General features: G+C 43.2%; 1 protein-coding gene across 1 annotated transcript in view; it reads left to right on the top strand.

The window, feature by feature from the left end:
* RELCH (RAB11 binding and LisH domain, coiled-coil and HEAT repeat containing) overlaps positions 1-9,193 on the top strand; it is a 48,007-nt gene extending 38,814 nt beyond the window's left edge. The window contains exons 23-29 of the mRNA XM_026034565.1: positions 2,471-2,553; positions 2,746-2,809; positions 4,416-4,554; positions 5,336-5,452; positions 5,886-5,974; positions 6,642-6,712; positions 7,769-9,193. Of these exons, the coding sequence (XP_025890350.1) occupies positions 2,471-2,553; positions 2,746-2,809; positions 4,416-4,554; positions 5,336-5,452; positions 5,886-5,974; positions 6,642-6,712; positions 7,769-7,889 (684 nt within the window). The 3' untranslated portion in view covers positions 7,890-9,193. The remainder of the gene's footprint in view (positions 1-2,470; positions 2,554-2,745; positions 2,810-4,415; positions 4,555-5,335; positions 5,453-5,885; positions 5,975-6,641; positions 6,713-7,768) is intronic.
* The last annotated feature ends 7,364 nt before the right edge of the window (positions 9,194-16,557 follow it).

The raw sequence follows: 16,557 nt of genomic DNA, 5'->3' as shown, positions 1-16,557 counted from the left end.
ATGAAGCACGTTGAATGATGCTGCCTACCAGGCTTTGCCGTGGTTACAACTCATCTGGTAACCTACATAATCACGGAGCTGAGATGATGCTAAATTGTCTTTTAATTATACAAATCTCAAGCATTCCTGCTCAGAGCGCTGAAGTAGCCACAAGCTTCTTCCGAACTGCGATCGGTCCAGAAAGCTCAGGTCCCCCGTTGGCCAGAACAGAAACAGAAAGCATTCCCCGTGTTGATCAAAGAGCAGACTAACAGACCTGTGAAGGAAAGTAAAGTCACCTTAGTTCATCACAATAGTAAGCTATTTCCTTAACAGCACTTTCAGCTGAACACATGAGCACTTTTTAAGTTGATGCCACTACAGATGATCATGAAATTTATTAACATCAAAATGTAGATGTTTGATGGCCCCTTGTGATACTTTGTGAAAGTCCAAGAAGCTGCAGCCTTTCCCCGGTAGAAGTTCTACAACAGCAATGCCCACGTCCCTGCACAGCTTAACAAGGCTCTGCCCCAGTGTTTCCTCTGCCAGATGCTATGTGGAGCCATAATATGTTCACTGTGCACGTGCATACATGTATGCACTGTCACTTGCTCATATGTGACCTAAACTATGACCTTCCATGAGAAAGTTGTGAAAATGTGAGCTCTCACCAGTTTTTCGTGACAAACTCTGAACTGAATGAATGAATCTACATTTCAAACATGAAGTTAGTAAAGCAAGCATTTAATTTACCATCATGAAGAAATTTGAGTAACTAAAATATTGCTAAGAAGTCAAAAATAAACTTTAAATTTCCCTCCAGAAACTGCTGCTGAGCTCTGTTTGTTCTTTGGAAATGGCAAATACGTGCAGAGCTCCTTACACGAGGGACAAGATGAAAATATGTCCACTTTCCCATGTCAGATTAAAATAGATTTTGTTCAGTGCTAGGGAGAGCTTGGGATTTGACCTTTTTTTTAAATTGGGAGAAAATATGTATAACTAATAACTAGTGTGTGTGTATATATATATATTAGTTATATATATATTACTATATGTAACTACTGTTAAAGGCATCTGTAAGGAATGCTTTAAAATAAAAACTAAATGTGAATGATTTCCAGATATTCATGGGTAAAAACACGAATTTCAGTGTTCTCAATTTTTAATATTTGTGAGGCATTGCAAAAAAGTGCATGTCTTCCTTAAACATGGGAAAAGTTGAAGTGTGTCCCGTGAACGATCCATGTTTCCTCAGGTTTTTACCTGCTGGCCCTGCAAGGGGCAGGCGGACTGTTGCCCCCCTGCTGCTTGGATGCAGTTAGCCTTAAGGAGCTGCTTCCAAGGAGCTCCGAAGCCCCGGAGTCGAGGGAGGTCCATGAAGTGAGGACTGCGGGGAGCTGCAGGTGGAGGCAGGGCCGTGGGGCTGAGCGTGTGGGGCTGAGCGTGTGGGGCTGAGCACGCGGGGCCGATGCCGGCGCCAGGCCGCACCGCCTGCCTTCACCTCCGGAGCTCCAGCCTAGCAGTATTTGCTTAGCTCTTCTAATTTTGGTTTGCTTTTTGTGTTTTTTTTTCTTTCTCTCTCTTGGCTGTGCCGTTCTTCTTCCCGTGATACTGTGCTCACTCTTTGCGTGCGTCACCTGTGGTATTCCCCCTGCTCCGACCATTCAGCTGTTGGTGAAGGGGGTACATGAGACTCTCGTAGCTCAGAGAGTTGTTCCTGCTCTCATTACTCTCTCCAGTGACCCTGAAATGTAAGTTTCCCGACTGTCTTTATACATCCAGCATCCCTCTTAACACTTGGGAAGAAATAACCATCAGTCCTGCTTCCTGCTCTAGCTGGAAAAAAAAAAAGGGGGGGTAACTTTTGTGTGTGAATTATTGTTTTACATTATTAATGTGTAAATGTGCCTTTAAGCACATTTAACTTCCAAATCATTTATTTGTAAATAAGGAGCTTGATTGCAACATCTAGAACTAAAGTGGATTGAATGACTGAATAAATTTTTAAGTAAAAATGTAAACAGTAAAAGCTTAATTTTAGATAAACTGTTTAATATTCTCAGATTTAAAATACACTTAAATAATAATCTCTAGCAGCAAGCTGAATATGAATGGATTCTGTAAAGCCATCAAACTTACTTTTGCAAAATTAAGTAGTATCTGCAGTACTGCCGAAGGAAATGATCTTGGCTGGATCCAATTTCCGAGAAGCAACCGCAGTACTCGAATTCCTGGATGTGTCTGGCGTTGCATTCTGATGTGGTATTTCTTTCAAGCTAAGGAGGGATGCTTTGCTAATCTGACTAACAGGTTATTACCAAAGAATACTAGAGCATGATTAGAGTCTTAATCATTTTAATGTCTTGTGTGGGTGACTAAACCGAGAAAAACCCAAGAGTCTGCCTGCCCATCCTCAGTCACAGCTAACCCAGTTCTCCTTCCAGTTTACCAAACCGTTTTTTATTGCATGTTGACTGGTTTACAGCTGACTCTTCGAGGCATGAGTGAAGCCTTAGTTGACAAGCGGGTTGCTCCGGCCCTTGTTACCTTGTCCAGTGATCCTGAATTGTGAGTTTCAGATTGAGACCTTGAGTTAATCCTGTCTGTCTTTTTCCTGGTCTGCTTTTTTATTTATTTATTTGTTTTGTCATTGCTAGAGACTAATGTATCTTAAAGTACTAAATCTGGGTTTGCTTTATTTTTGATTCATTTTTTTCTTGGTGCTTAATATATTTTAAAACTCTTATTTTTCTCTTGTAGTTCAGTGAGGATTGCAACAATTCCTGCTTTTGGGACCATCATGGAAACAGTTACTCAGAGAGAGGTAAGATTGTCCTACTTGTCAGAGGGTTTTCATTTTAGCATGAGAAGTGGGTCTTTTTTTTTTGATAAAATGTAATAATTCACTAACAAACTCGGAGCAGGAGGAGAGAGAGTACTTAATTTCTTTCTCCCTTGTTTATATTTCTTTTTTGAAGCTAAAACTCTCTTTGCTAAGGGGAATTTTTGTTTCAAAGTATCAAACCCTATCTATAAAAAAAAAATGTAGAGGAGGAAAACGGAGGAGAGGATGTTGTATACTTTCTTTTAAAACCTACTCTAAGAAATCCAAATCCAATATTTCCAATCAAAATAGGCAGCTTTTCTCCAAAATGCTAATCAGAAACTCATAGCAGAATCCAGGAATATTGGAGATGTCCTAGAATATGCTCCTTGGCTCAAGCTATAACTCTAGAAGGGCACAGGTTTCTAATAGCTCTTGTCATACCTGATGGTCTTTTGCAGCTGTCTCAGAAAGCCCGTGATGTCTAGGATGATATTAAAGAGATGAGAGCGAAGTAATTGAAATTATTCTTGAGATCTCTGTGCAGTTTCCCCATGTGTATGTTTGGTTTTGAATAATCAAATTGTGGTAATAGATGAGAATTCTCAACAAGACACCCATGACTCTGCTGTAATCACTAGAAATACTCTATTTTGTTTTATGTAATAATAATAATAACTATACAAAAAAAAAATTGATTTTAAAGGTCTCAACTTTTTGCAGAGCTTGCATTCTTCCCGTAATTTCAACATATTCTAAAAGAATGTGTTTGAGGAAATGTGAGCAAGAAGTCAAAGATGACTCATAAGTACTCGGAAGATGGATAAGTTACAATTTTGTAGCTTGGAATGCATGTCTGTAATCAGTTTAGAAAGAACACTGATTTGTTGCCAGTTAAAAATTGCTGTACAGTAAAATTACTGTGTTGTAAAAGTTGCACTAATTACAGTAAATCTTGGAATATAGAGGTGATATCTCCTTTCAAAATGTATCAGAAAATGTTACTTTTACTACTTCAAATGTAAATTAAAAACTTGTATCATTTGCACATAGGAAACTTTGTCGTTTTATGCGTATTTGTATTTTGCTTCATTTTCCTGGTCTTCATTCGAAATCTTTCTAAGTGTAGAAATCTTTCTATGGTGCTTACCGTTGCATTTGTCTTCTGCAGAAAATTTCTGAGCCCAAGTCTCAGATACCCTGCTAAGGTGATTTGATTACACAGTTCTACTTAAGCAGCAAACTCCAAGGATAGTGATATAGTGGTAGCAGTAGTAACTGGGAGTAGTTGCTGGGAGTAGTAAAATCAAGGAGGAAAAATACTGGGAGCAGTAAAATCAAGAAGGCCTCAGAATGACAGACTGTCTGTGTGGAAGCCCTTGGCCTTGGCTGCAGATAGGTTGCATTAAGACACTTTAAAATCTTTAAAAGGTAGAGCTGCATCAAAGAGGCTGGAATATCCTTAAAAGATATATCAGAACAGATTAATTAATAGAAAATTCAAGGTTTATGTTCTGAAATGTGGAGGGTTTACATACATATTCTGAAGTGAACATATATATTTTTAGTACTGCCATTTTTTATTTTTTATTTGGGAATATTTAAGCTTCTGGAAAGAGTGAAGATGCAGCTGGCCTCTTTCCTGGAAGACCCTCAATATCAAGACCAACATTCTCTACATACCGAAATCATAAAAACATTTGGAAGAGTTGGACCTAATGCTGAGCCCAGATTCAGAGATGAGTGTAAGTTGCCCCGACGGGAAGATGCCTCTTCCTCTTTCTGATTTCTAGTCTTACGAAATGTTCCATGAAAACCCGTGTTTTCAATGTTTGATGTGTTCCTATATGTAAGGCTGGTCGTTTGATTTTTACTTAACCAAACACAGGTGTTTACATGGGCCTGGCACGTGGTGATTTGAGAACTCCGAGGGACCGCTCAGTTTATTGTGCAGCAAACCTGAAGCTGCTTTCTTTGAATTACTAGACACTTTCAGTGCCTGCCTCTCTCCTTCCTCCCGTGCTGCCGTGGGTGTTCTAGCTGTCAAGCATCCCACACATCTTAAAGCACACGCAGCAACCAAATCCATCTACTAGCCTAAAGTTACTTGTAATTGAAGCCTCGGGGAGTACCATACCTGCAGCTGTGAGCATCTGGGTTAGCTGGCTGACATCGTCAGATTGGTTCCCTCTGTGAAAGTTCTCTTGTGTATCTCTCACTAACTGAGAGGTGTCATTTAGAAAGTTTCAGCAGCAGTGGAGGAACAGGGTTGCAAAATATTTTCTATAAATTGTTACTATTCCAGAATTCCTGTGATGTAAGTGAAAATAGCTTTATTTCAGATTTTAATGATGGATTAGATAAATCTCCCCAGGAGAGGCCAATCAAAAGCCCTTATTTGCAGCTGTTATTTCACATTGGTATCTATGGAAAGTGTCACATGCCCGTCATTGTCACTTAATAATTGTTTAGAGCTAAGCAAGCGTGGAAAGCAATTTAAGATCATTGTAATACTTATTTTTACAGTTGTTATTCCCCACTTACACAAGTTAGCCTTGGTCAACAACCAGCAGTCTGTGGATTCCAAGAGACTGGATATTGCTACCCACCTGTTTGAAGCTTACAGCGCTCTTTCCTGTTGTTGTATCCTTTTTGTGGGCGAAGCTTAACGCTTAATTCCTTTCGGGGCAAAAGGATTAATATTTGAGAAAAAAAATAAGTGTGTCTTCGAATATTTGTTAGGCAAAATATGATGGGCCCCCTATAAAGAGATCTTCACAGAAGATGAGGCTGATAGAACTGATTGTCACCACACCTTTAAAAAAAATCAAAACCAGTCTTAACCAGTGGCTTCATTTTAAATACAAAAATGCTGTGTATGTACGAATGATGTATGAAATGTGGAAAAAATTATATTTGCTACCTTCCTCTTTTCTATTACATTTATCTCATGAAGTGTCAGATCCTGCCCATTGGCTTGGATTTTGTTAGTACAGCTTGTCCGTGTGTTCAGCGGGATAAAAGTGTATAATATCAGAACACAGTATTTATAATGCCTTAACAGCCTGCGTTCTAGTTATTTCAGAGGATTTAATGGTCAGTCATTTTTTGCCTGGACTTAAGTGTTTACGAACTGATATGGAACATCTCTCACCAGAGCATGAGGTGAGCAGTCCCTGTTAGCAGCTGCGCCGGTGGCAGCAAGAGTTGAAAAGTCATCATGTTGAAAACCAAAAAGATGCCTTAGGGTTGGGGGGATTCTTTTTTATTTTGTTAAGGAATAAGTAACACTGGCATGTTTGTGATTTCTGTGATTTCATTTCCCCATGATGTTTTTTTTCTGCGCTCGTTTTCCAAACTTTTCCCTTTTTTCCATTTTTTTCCTGTTGTTTTTCTCCATGTTTTCTATTCTTCTTTTCCCATTGTCTTGTCCATTAATTCTGAGTGGAGGTAGAATGTATAGCAATGTTGTTTGCAAATAAGCAAAAGCATTGTTTGAGTCAGGAAAATACTGAAATGCATGACACGTGAGTCTGCTTTGCCTCTATTTTAAAATAAAGTGAGGGAAAGGAGGAGAGAGTCTTGACCTCCTGTAACTATTGCAAAGAAAAAAAAAAAAAATTGGTTAAGTATTTTGAATTTTTTTTTTTTTTTGATAGCCACAAGGCTTTATCAGCTAGTTGCAGTTTAAATGCACATGAAAAACACTGGAGAAATTCTTTACACACTTCTGTTTTGTGTAACACTCTTGTACTAAATCTGCTCCCCAGCTAAGTCCAAAATGCTAATGTAAAAGGAAAAATAAGTCATATCTCTTCGTCGTGTGTTTTAGGTTATTTTAAGCTCCATGATCAAGGAGTGTGAACAGAAAGTGGAAAACAAGACCGTCCAAGAACCACAGGGGTAAGACTTCCCCTTCTCTTTCTTCGTGCATCCAGCCTAAAATTTATCTCTGGAGCATATTCTGTACTGGTGTCAAAGGCTTGTGGCCAGAAATCCCTCACTGACCTGCTTATTTGGAGCAGATTTTAGGAATTCTTCCATGCTGCCTTGCACAAGGCTCATGCATGTGACAGCAGAGCAGTTTCTATGGTGTGTACAGCAGCTCGCCTGTGGGAAGATCTCCTTACTAAATATAATGGTTCTGGGGAAGCACCACAGATGTTACACACCAGTAATGCACCAGTGTGGGGTAAATCTGCTCCCAGGAAAGCATCAGGCACACGGGATATATGCACCAATTTGTCTCATATGGTAGAGAGAGTATCATGCGTGTGTGTGTGTATATGTATGTATATAAACACACATATGTGTGTGGGTATATATACACACACATATATATACACATATACACACATATATACCTATAGAGAGTATCATGCATGTGATCACACGCATGATACTCTCTCTACCACATGTATATATACACACCCAAATATAAGCACACACACACATATATATATAGAAGATATATATGATCATTGTGTGCTTACCATGCTTTTACATGTATGTCTGCTTATGGCCACTGAAGCAGGATGTAGCTTAGGCTACATAGGTGCTTGATCTGAACCAGTATTAAGTGTACACTTATATATAATACAGTGTATAACTATACACTGTATGGAGAGATTAAGGACAGACTTATAGCGAGAGGGTCAGGTTGATCTTTCATGAATGTATCTGTCATTAGAGCAACTGCTGAAGTGTTTAATGCCAATGCTGTGACTTTCAAAGGTGATAAAAAATAACACGTGGAAAATATTTTGCAGCTTTTCCCCAGGCCTCTATGTGGGGGCATATTCACATAACGCTGTGTTATATTTGGCTTTGGCAAGGGCAGTTTCTCAGTCTTCCTTCGTGGAGTGGCCTTTCATGATCTTGCAACCCCTTATCATGCAAGGAGAGCTCAGGTGAGCACTGAACAGCAGCAGAGTGTAACTAAACTCTTGGCTTTCCCAGCTCCATGTCGATCGCAGCAAGCCTCGTGAGCGAAGACACAAAGACCAAGTTCTTGAACAAAATGGGCCAGCTGACTACCTCAGGTGCCATGCTGGCTAACGTGTTTCAGAGGAAGAAGTAAGGTGGGAAAAGGAGCTCCCAGCTAACACTAAGAAGGACCTCACAGAGACTGGTTCCTGTACTTGAAGTACTTGCCTTTTAATTTCTTATGTCTTATGTTCTTGTAGTATAATTTTATTCTAACCTCCAAAGATATTTGCACTGCTTTTGAATTTCGCTGTGTATCTGTTAATTTTGGGTTAACTGTGGTTGATACAAAACTCCAATCATAGTCTGTACCAAGTCCCTGTTCAGTGTTCTTGTCTTTACAGCATTTTTTTTTTTATATAGTGGAAGTTTTTTCTTTTTCTGACAAGATATCAGCAAATATCTGTATTATACATGGAGCTATTATGACGGTACTTAAAATAATGTAAATTTGAAGTCAGTGTCATGAAGTAATAAAAGTGGAGATTACTTATGTATTTAAATTATGAGAGAGTAATGCAGATTTTTTTTTTTATTATGTTTCTAAGAAGAAGAGGAAGAGCCACCAGCATTGGTCTGTGCTTCTGGGGTTGTTTTTGTAAGTAGTGTGCAGCTTCAGTGGACTTGCAGCGGCTGATGTTTGAGACAGCTTGCACTGCATCAGTCTACAGGGAATTCTTATTTTTCAGATGCTTATTGCTTACATTGTAAATGATGTTCAAAATCCTTCAGATAAAATTTTCACATCTGTTGTGATTTTTGAGGGTTTTTTATTTTTATTTTATTTTAAAGCACTTTAACAACTACCCTATGTTTTCTGAGGCACATCCACTAAGTAAAGGAAAAGCAGATGATCAATGATAAACCATGAAATGGTATAAGCTACAGCAAATGGGTCTCAATTCCATCTGCAAGACAAAAATGTTTGCACCCTGCACACGTGGTGCAGCACTCTGTACTGTGACAGCTAAAGCTAAGAGGTTGTGTTGTTGTTTAGATTGAACCCCAGTTCAAATTTCATTTCAGAATATTTGAAGTTAATGAAATTGAAGTGCAGTTTCTTTAAAATGTAATGTAGACTGCCTACCTTCCTTATGAGAGCAACTTTTCCAGCAGTATCTCTACCAATAATGAATATTTTTGTTAGCAAGGAAGCATTAACAGGCCAATCCTGTTATTCTTAGGGAACATTTTTTTTTTCTTTTTGTCAGTATGAAGTTCTAAAAGTAAATTCAAGTGCAGGCATAAACTAGAAAGAGGTTGCAAAATGTAAAAAGGTCAGGCATTGTCTGACACAGTACCCTTGAGCTGGAGGTACTAAGATCTTTACGGATAGGGAAAGCCAAAGGAGTGAGGGAGGAATGGATAAACTTCTGCAACAGAAGGTGGGTAGTAGCACTTGAGATGTTTAATGGATATGATTTGAAGCTGCTAATTGTCCTGTGTCTTTGCCTCCTGCCTGTGCATCTGCAGCTGCCTTGGTGTTGGGGAAGGGCCTGCTGCGCTCGAGCACTGTCGGCCCCTTCCCACGTCGCCGAAACTCGTGTTCCTTGGGGTGGCAGCCGCCTCCGGGCCTCCTTGTTGCTTGTAAGCATGAAGTGACTCTACTTTTAGCAGACTGACTGTGAAATGGAGACATTCCTGAGGAATGGCAAGTGGTGACTTTCCTCTCTTTTGTTCTGTTGTCAATAAAAAGTTTTGTATACCTGCCTCGTCTTATTTCTTATAGTCCTCTCAAAAAATACGTATATACTGCATCAAAACGGGTATTTTGGGAGAGAAGTGTAGCACAAGAAATTCTTTAGCTGTAACTTTTTCTTACACAGCAGACACTGAGTTCAGCTTGCTCGATATTCCATATCCATGTGCACATTTGGCTCATTTGGCTTCTGGTTACACTGCTTTGCTATCGTGCTCACCTGATGTCTCCTCATCCCTTCAGCCCTGGCGGTGCCAGTGGACAGGGGTGCCAGAGGCAGCTCTGGAGGCCGGACACCAAACGGTGCAAAATTACCCCCTAATGGCTCAACTCCTCACTTGCGAAGCGGGGCAGATTTGTTCATGCATCTGGGGGAATGGTCCCTGGCCTGCACAAACTCGTCACCTGCCCCTTGAAAATGGCTAATTAGCACAAGCCCAAAGCTGTGCCAGCAGGCTAACCGTGCACGACTGTGGAATGAGACTGTGTCTAGTTCACTAGTGCAAACACAGTGTCTTGGAGCAGCTTCGTGCCGGACCCTTCTTCAGCCCATTGCAGAGCTGAGCGTGTGGGAGTCGGCGCTTCCCTTCGTACTCGTGGGCCCGAGAGGAACGTGGCACAGATCCCAAGGAAGGGCAGCTCCTCCGCGACGCGAGGAGGGAAACTGCTGCGGGGACAGCCACCTTGTTCAGGCAGCCTGCAGGAATGCCCCTAAACTCCAGGCCTTGCTTGCAGGTGATTTTTAAACGTTTTATTACTTTACAAATGATTTCCAGGAGGTTGGGAAGAAGTTGCTTTCCCCCCTCCCCTTTTATCCTTATCCCCAGCAGTTGCACTGAAAGTATTCAGGAGTGGGATGGAAAAGAATTGGAATCTTTTAAAGAAAAGGGTTACTGCAATTTTTACTTAACTTTTTTTTTTTTTTCCTGTAATTATAAAAATAAGTAAACCTTTGTTGAGAAGATGATGACTTGAAATAAGACAAATATCCATCCTGGAAATGAATGAATCCCCAAAGGTTGTGTGTTAGTGCTTACAATAGTGCCGAAATACGGATTCTGTAAAAACCAAACATTAACTCATCAGATCTGTCTGAACTTCTACAGCCTTTTACTTTCTAAATGGGGGACAGGATGAAGGTCTCATGCTGTCCCCAATGAAATTCTGAGAATCTAGGTGCTTTATTTGAACTATTGGCTCTTTTGCTCTTTTTGTAATGATGATCAACAGGCTGAAGATACAGGGTTGCCTACATGGAAGGGATCATGATATAAATGACACTCAGACTGCACCTAAATTTTGTTCTGGAAGAGGCCATTTTCTGAAATTGTAAGACTTTTAGATATGTATGCTCTATGCAAATAATAGGGTATGAAAACTCTATCTAAAACAAACTCCAACATGTTCCTCTTTCCCCATTCTCTTCCCACACCCCTTCCCTTTAAGAAGAGAAAAAAAAAATGCTAATATATATATAGCTGCTACATAGCTGTCACTATAGGTAAACTATATGCTGCTTAGGGAAACTGAAAGTATTTCAAAGGACTAGAGAAAATGAGGAAGAAAATGAGGGCATTAAAAAAAAATAAAAATCCATTGAAGAACAAGAAGCCTTTTTTGTAAAAACATAGAAGAAAAAATCAAGATAGTTGATGCATAGGGATGGTGAAATGATTTAAAAGGGTACAGAAAGCTGAAATGTTCAATATTTCTCTATATTGTGGCAATGGCATTATCGTTGGCATTTTCTGTTCTGCGAGTAGCTGCTGTGATTAGCAGCTTTATTTACATATAATCAGCGCGATTTCTAAAAGCGAGTAGCTTGCAGTCAACATGTTTTGAGTAACTGCCCATGTAAACTTCTGTGATGACGTGTAAGCAAGCCACAAACGAGGAGCAGTGCCTCGTTGGCTGCGAAGTTCGTAACGTGCCCGTGTCCTTGGCTGATGGGCATGGCAGCGATTCGGGGTGCACTGTCTTCCATAAATGCCAATATTGGCGGATTACAGGATTGCGTGTATAGTGCTGAGCAACAGCGCTTCAAGGAAATGGGGTTTTGAGGGCATTAGGATAAATTTCCCCCCAGTTCAGATCAGGAAAAGGATATGAATAGCTGGTTTGTTTTAGACTGTAAAGATTGAAGGTTGTTAAAGAAAGGCGAGAAGCGTGTAGTCACTGGCTAATCAGGTCCTGGATTTTAATGCTGTATGATAATACACCAAGCTCTAACTAATCTCAACAAGCGCCTGTGAATGAGTAATTGTTGTCCAAAGAAGTGGTTTCTAAGGTGTTTTTTAGGTTCTTCACACACTTTACGTTCAGTGCTCTTCCGTGTGATGGGTAATTTGTGGGAGAGGATGACGTTGCTTGCAGTGTTCGTTCAATCCGTGGTAAGCAGCCCACCTCCTTGGAGGCAGCCGTGTTACTTGCTAGCTGTCAACTCGTGAGTATCATCCTTCCAATGCAGTGAAATGTTTCCTTAGAACGAAGATGTCTAGTTTCCAGAAACCTCCAGAAGGAGAAGTTCTGTTGTAGAAATCGGTGACTTGAACGAGATGACTTGGGCGTTGTGGTGAGGGACCAGCACGATGACAGTCATCTGCCCAGTTCCTTTCCTAGCAGCTCTGTTGTTGCATGTGCTGCCCGTGGGGTCCTTGCTAACTCACGTTAATGCCCAAAACGTGGTAGGCTTGTGCTGCTGGTCTTCATCCTTCACTTCAGTGGGGAATTTTCCCTATTCCAAGGGAATACAATCCTCTTTGGCTTGGGTGGCCGCTGGAGACAACACATGGTGTTTGCAATGACGCCTCAGCAGAGGTTACAGCGTGTGCTCCTTGCGGAGCGCTGGTCACCGATGGGCTGAACTTGTTGCTCTTTGGCTTCAAATACACCAGCGAGGGCCTTGGGAAATGGGAACTGGGAAGGAGCAGCTATAATTTTTAATAGGCACTAAGATTCCGTATGAACTTGAACCTTTGCTGGAGAATGAATACGTGCTATTGATCTGAATCTGAGTCATCTTAGCATTCAGGTGAGTTCTCAGAGTTCACCGTGGGTTTAGTGTGCTGTTAGATGAAGCAGCTGGGTGGCTTGGGAGCTGGTGTGTCCCAAGGAATGCAGGGGCTCGGCGCTCTCTGTGGGAGGAGGTTGCCAGCCTTTTTCTGGCCCAAAAGAAGCTCTGCAGCCAGGCGAGAGGCTGAGCTGCTTTGGGGCAGTGCAAGGAGAGCTCCCTGACTCCTGTCCGTGCTGCCCTCGTCCTGAGGGGGAGCAGGCGACAGTCCCCCCTGGGATCATCAGGCTCGTGTCCCTCACAAGCACCAACAAATGCCCAGGGTTAAAAATTCACCATGAGTTTGTGTTTCCTTGTAGGAGAATGCAGGTATTGCCACTGCGGTGGGGGATAATGTATCGGCTCAATGTGCGCTTGTAATGCTGTAATCAGCTCAGTGCCTGCTCTTCAAACACTGCATGCTAGTGGTGGCTGGCAGCAAACTCTTTGCTGCTGAATGCTGCAAATCTCAGGGTTTGGACAGGCATTTAACACCGACACATTTTGTGGGCTTGTCAAAAGTGTGTTGCATGTAAACAGCACCAAGTGTTACTTCCAGACTTGGTTAGGTTGCTTTGCCCTGAAAAAAAACAATATGCATGCTTGCAAATCTCAAGGAGATTTGGCAATAGCCTGCTATGGAAATGTGCCCTTCACAGGAAGAAAAAACAGTTTCAAGTTGATGGCATGTTTTGGTTCATGAATCTGTCTAGATAAGCAACAGATTTTTAATGCACTTATTAAAATAACTGAAGACCTCAACTCAAAGCCTCTGTGCTGAATATGTGAATATTCTTGACTTTTTTTCTTTCCTTTAATGCAGCGTACGGAGCTCCATATACTGATAGCAGAGCGGGGCTGTCCCCTGCGGTGGGTCAGGAGGCCGCGTGGGGCAGCTCTCCCTGGCCCCATGACGGATGGTGCTGCGGAAGCGGCGCTGCTTGCGAGGTGGCCAGCAGCCTCCAAGGTGGCCCCTGCCCCACACGGCTCCTTCCCGGAGTGCTGACTGTGCCCGAGCTCCAGCTTCATCCCTTGCCCATCCTGGCCGAGAGGCAAGGGCTGGTATTGGCAAAGGCTGCGCTTAGCTCAGAGCCCCAAATCCCAACCTAGTGCCTTGATCTGGATCCAACACAATCCCTCATCTCTGGCCCCCCATCAATCCACAGCAGCCAGGAGGCTGAGGAATCAAAACGTCTTCCCCGCTTCTCGTGCAGGAAGGGCCAGAGGAATTTAGTGGCGTGGTTCAAGTGAAGCTGTTCCGCATCCCGGGGCATTGCTCTGTCCACCAAACTGGTTTTGATCTTTGCTTTTCGTGTTGAAAGGTTTTAAAAGGCAGGCAGAAAATCCACTGTTTGTCTGGGAGTTAGTCACTGTTTTCCAAAGCTCCTGGAAAAGGGGTATTTTTATCCTGACGCTTAAGTGGTTTCAGAAAGTTACAAAGGTTGTAGTATTTTGTTGCTTGACCTACTTCTTCTAAAATATTATCTGCAGTTTCTGCTTTAATATCTAAAAAGAGATGCATATTTACCATAGAACTGCTAAGTTATCAAAAGTTTGCTATTTATTTTCCACAGCAGAATGCACCAAGGAAGGTGCCCTCATATCGAATCTGTTGCATCTGTAAGGCAGTACATGGTTTTCCATCTCTCTCCACTAAAAAGAGCACCACAGAGGATAGTGTGGTTTGGGTGGGCACGCCACGGGGAGCGACAGAAATGGGAGGCCCCTTCACGCTATCAGGACTTTGAAATATTCAAGTGTTCCATTTTTATTCAAAAGTGTGTTTTTGAAAAGTTAATGATATTCTGTAATTATTTATAGAAAAAAAATGATATTCTGTAATAAAAAATCCACAACAGAAAAAGCTGTAAAAGGAATTTGACAGCTTAAAAAAAAAAACTTTGAACTGCATAGAATAACGTGTGTGAAAAATGCAAGAGCTTTTTCCTATAGATTCCCTTTGTTCATATTTTCAAGTATCTGTGTTTCAGTTTCTGACAATCTGCTGCAATCTGTAATTAAGACTGCCAAGCACCCAGTAGTGGCTTCTGTGGGTTTGGACTCAAAAACTCAAATTCTAGCTCGGAAGAAAACGACTGAGCTTTCAACAACAGGCTGTTTTCACCGAGTGGGAGACGACATTCAGAGAAATTTCAGCCCGAGGAACGAGCGCTGCGGGTGCGACGGGGAGGCAGAAGGCAGCAGCGAGCGAGCTGATCTGCAGGCCTGGGCTGTCTGCAGCACAATTCCCTTTGCGAACCAAAGAGCGATTCCCTTCACTCCACACCTTCCTGCTAAGACGAGGAAAATAACCGACGCAATGCTCGTGACGTTGCCTTTGCTCCTGTAAATCTGCGGCGGGGGCCAGCAGCTGGTAAACACGCACTGCTCATAGTCCCGCTATTGTGCTGAACGCAAAAAGAGGAAGAGACAGAACAGGCTGTTCTATTTAGAAAGAAACGTTTCCTTGTACTGTAAATCCGAAGGCTTTTCTGTGCGCGGCTGCCGGCGCCGGGCCGCGAGGCTGCAGCGCGGGGCGAGCGTCCCGCTCCCGCGAGGAGCGCCGCCCGGGCCCTGCCAGCCTCGCCGCCCGCGCCCTCGCGACAGTTCCGTGACGTTAGTGGGCTCTGCAGCTTGCTAAAAATCCCCAACAGGTCCGTCGCCCACCTGCTCTCGCAGTGGATGTGCAGCAGAACCCCTCGCCTGGCCCACAGCCCGGCACGTTACCCAGCACGGTTAATGTGCCCCGTGTCCCGCTGTGAAGCCGGGGCCAGCGCCACCAGCCCGCCAGGACATGGCATGGGACGCATGGGAACGTGGGCATTGAGCCCTTCCCGGCCTGCACGGGGCAGGGTGGGAACCTGCCAGCGGACGAGCCGCGCATAAAGAGTTGATGTTTTGAACTCCAAATATGGTGTAGAAGTGAAGGCCAGGGCTTGCTTTTGGTGTGTAGGTGAGCTCTTCTCGTTAGCTCAAAGAGGGAGGAATCCAGCAGCTGTTTTGTTTGTCCTGAATCTTCACTGGCTTTGAAGATCCCTCCTCTGAGCAGAGAACAGGGCAGAGTAGTTCCAAATGCTTTTCAACCCCTTCATTTTTGTGTTCAGTTTTATTTATTTATTTACAAGCATAGGATAACTTATAAACAACTTTTTTTTTTATCAAGTTAAATCTAAATATATGGCTGAAAGCCCAACTTACTCACAGTTCAAGTTGGCCGCGCACTCCTGACCTACCTCAACGTGGTGTGTAAGCTCGCGGGGCTGCCTGCCCGGCCTCCCACCCGCGCTCCCACGTGGCCCTGTGCTCCCCTGTCTCCTGGGAACGAGCACCGAGGCTCCCAGCAGGCGTGGGACATTGCGGGCTGCCCCACATGGAGCTGGTTGTTGCCACTGCGGGCACTGGGCCCTCAGTGTGCTCGTTTTGGGGAGCGGGGGGGCCACTCTGCACTAGCTCAAGGCATCTCTTGGGACTGACCCAGTGTGTGGCATTGGGTCCTCTCACCTCGCTGTCCCCTGGAAGGAGAGTGGGGAAAGGGGCAGTTCAGTATCAAGAGTCCGGACAGCAGGACAGAAGGTGCCTCTTTGCATCAAGGGAGGACCAGGCTGGATGAGGGAGGATGCGTGGGGCGGCAGGCAGGTGGATGGCCCCGGAGGGCAGGAGAAGGGCAGGGAACTGCCGTGGGCAGGAGGAGGAACGCGGGCGCCGTGACTAAACTTCTTGTAAAAGGGGGAGGAGAAAGGAAAGGGAGGGACAAGAAGAGGGAAAAAAAACCCTGCATGTCAAGTCTGAGGAAATGCTCTGGGAACTACAGCCAGGCTTTATTTTTTTTTTTTTTTTCTTCTTCTCTCTTCTCCCCTCGTGTAGCTGAGAGGAAGGAAAGGAAGAAGGAGAAGTAACCGGCTCAAATGCGCCTTACTCTCTTGCTGGCGCTTGGGGACTTGGTTGGAAGGATCTAGTTTCTGTTTGGCGGCAGGAAGAGGAGCGACAAGAGGAGGCAGAGACGGACTCCCCGAC

The sequence above is a fragment of the Nothoprocta perdicaria genome, unplaced genomic scaffold (assembly GCF_003342845.1).
Source record: "Nothoprocta perdicaria isolate Ctin4 unplaced genomic scaffold, notPer1 scaffold_147, whole genome shotgun sequence".
Classification (NCBI taxonomy): domain Eukaryota; kingdom Metazoa; phylum Chordata; class Aves; order Tinamiformes; family Tinamidae; genus Nothoprocta; species Nothoprocta perdicaria.
Note: the sequence above shows the minus strand (reverse complement) of the source record. Positions and strands in the feature narration are given on the sequence as shown.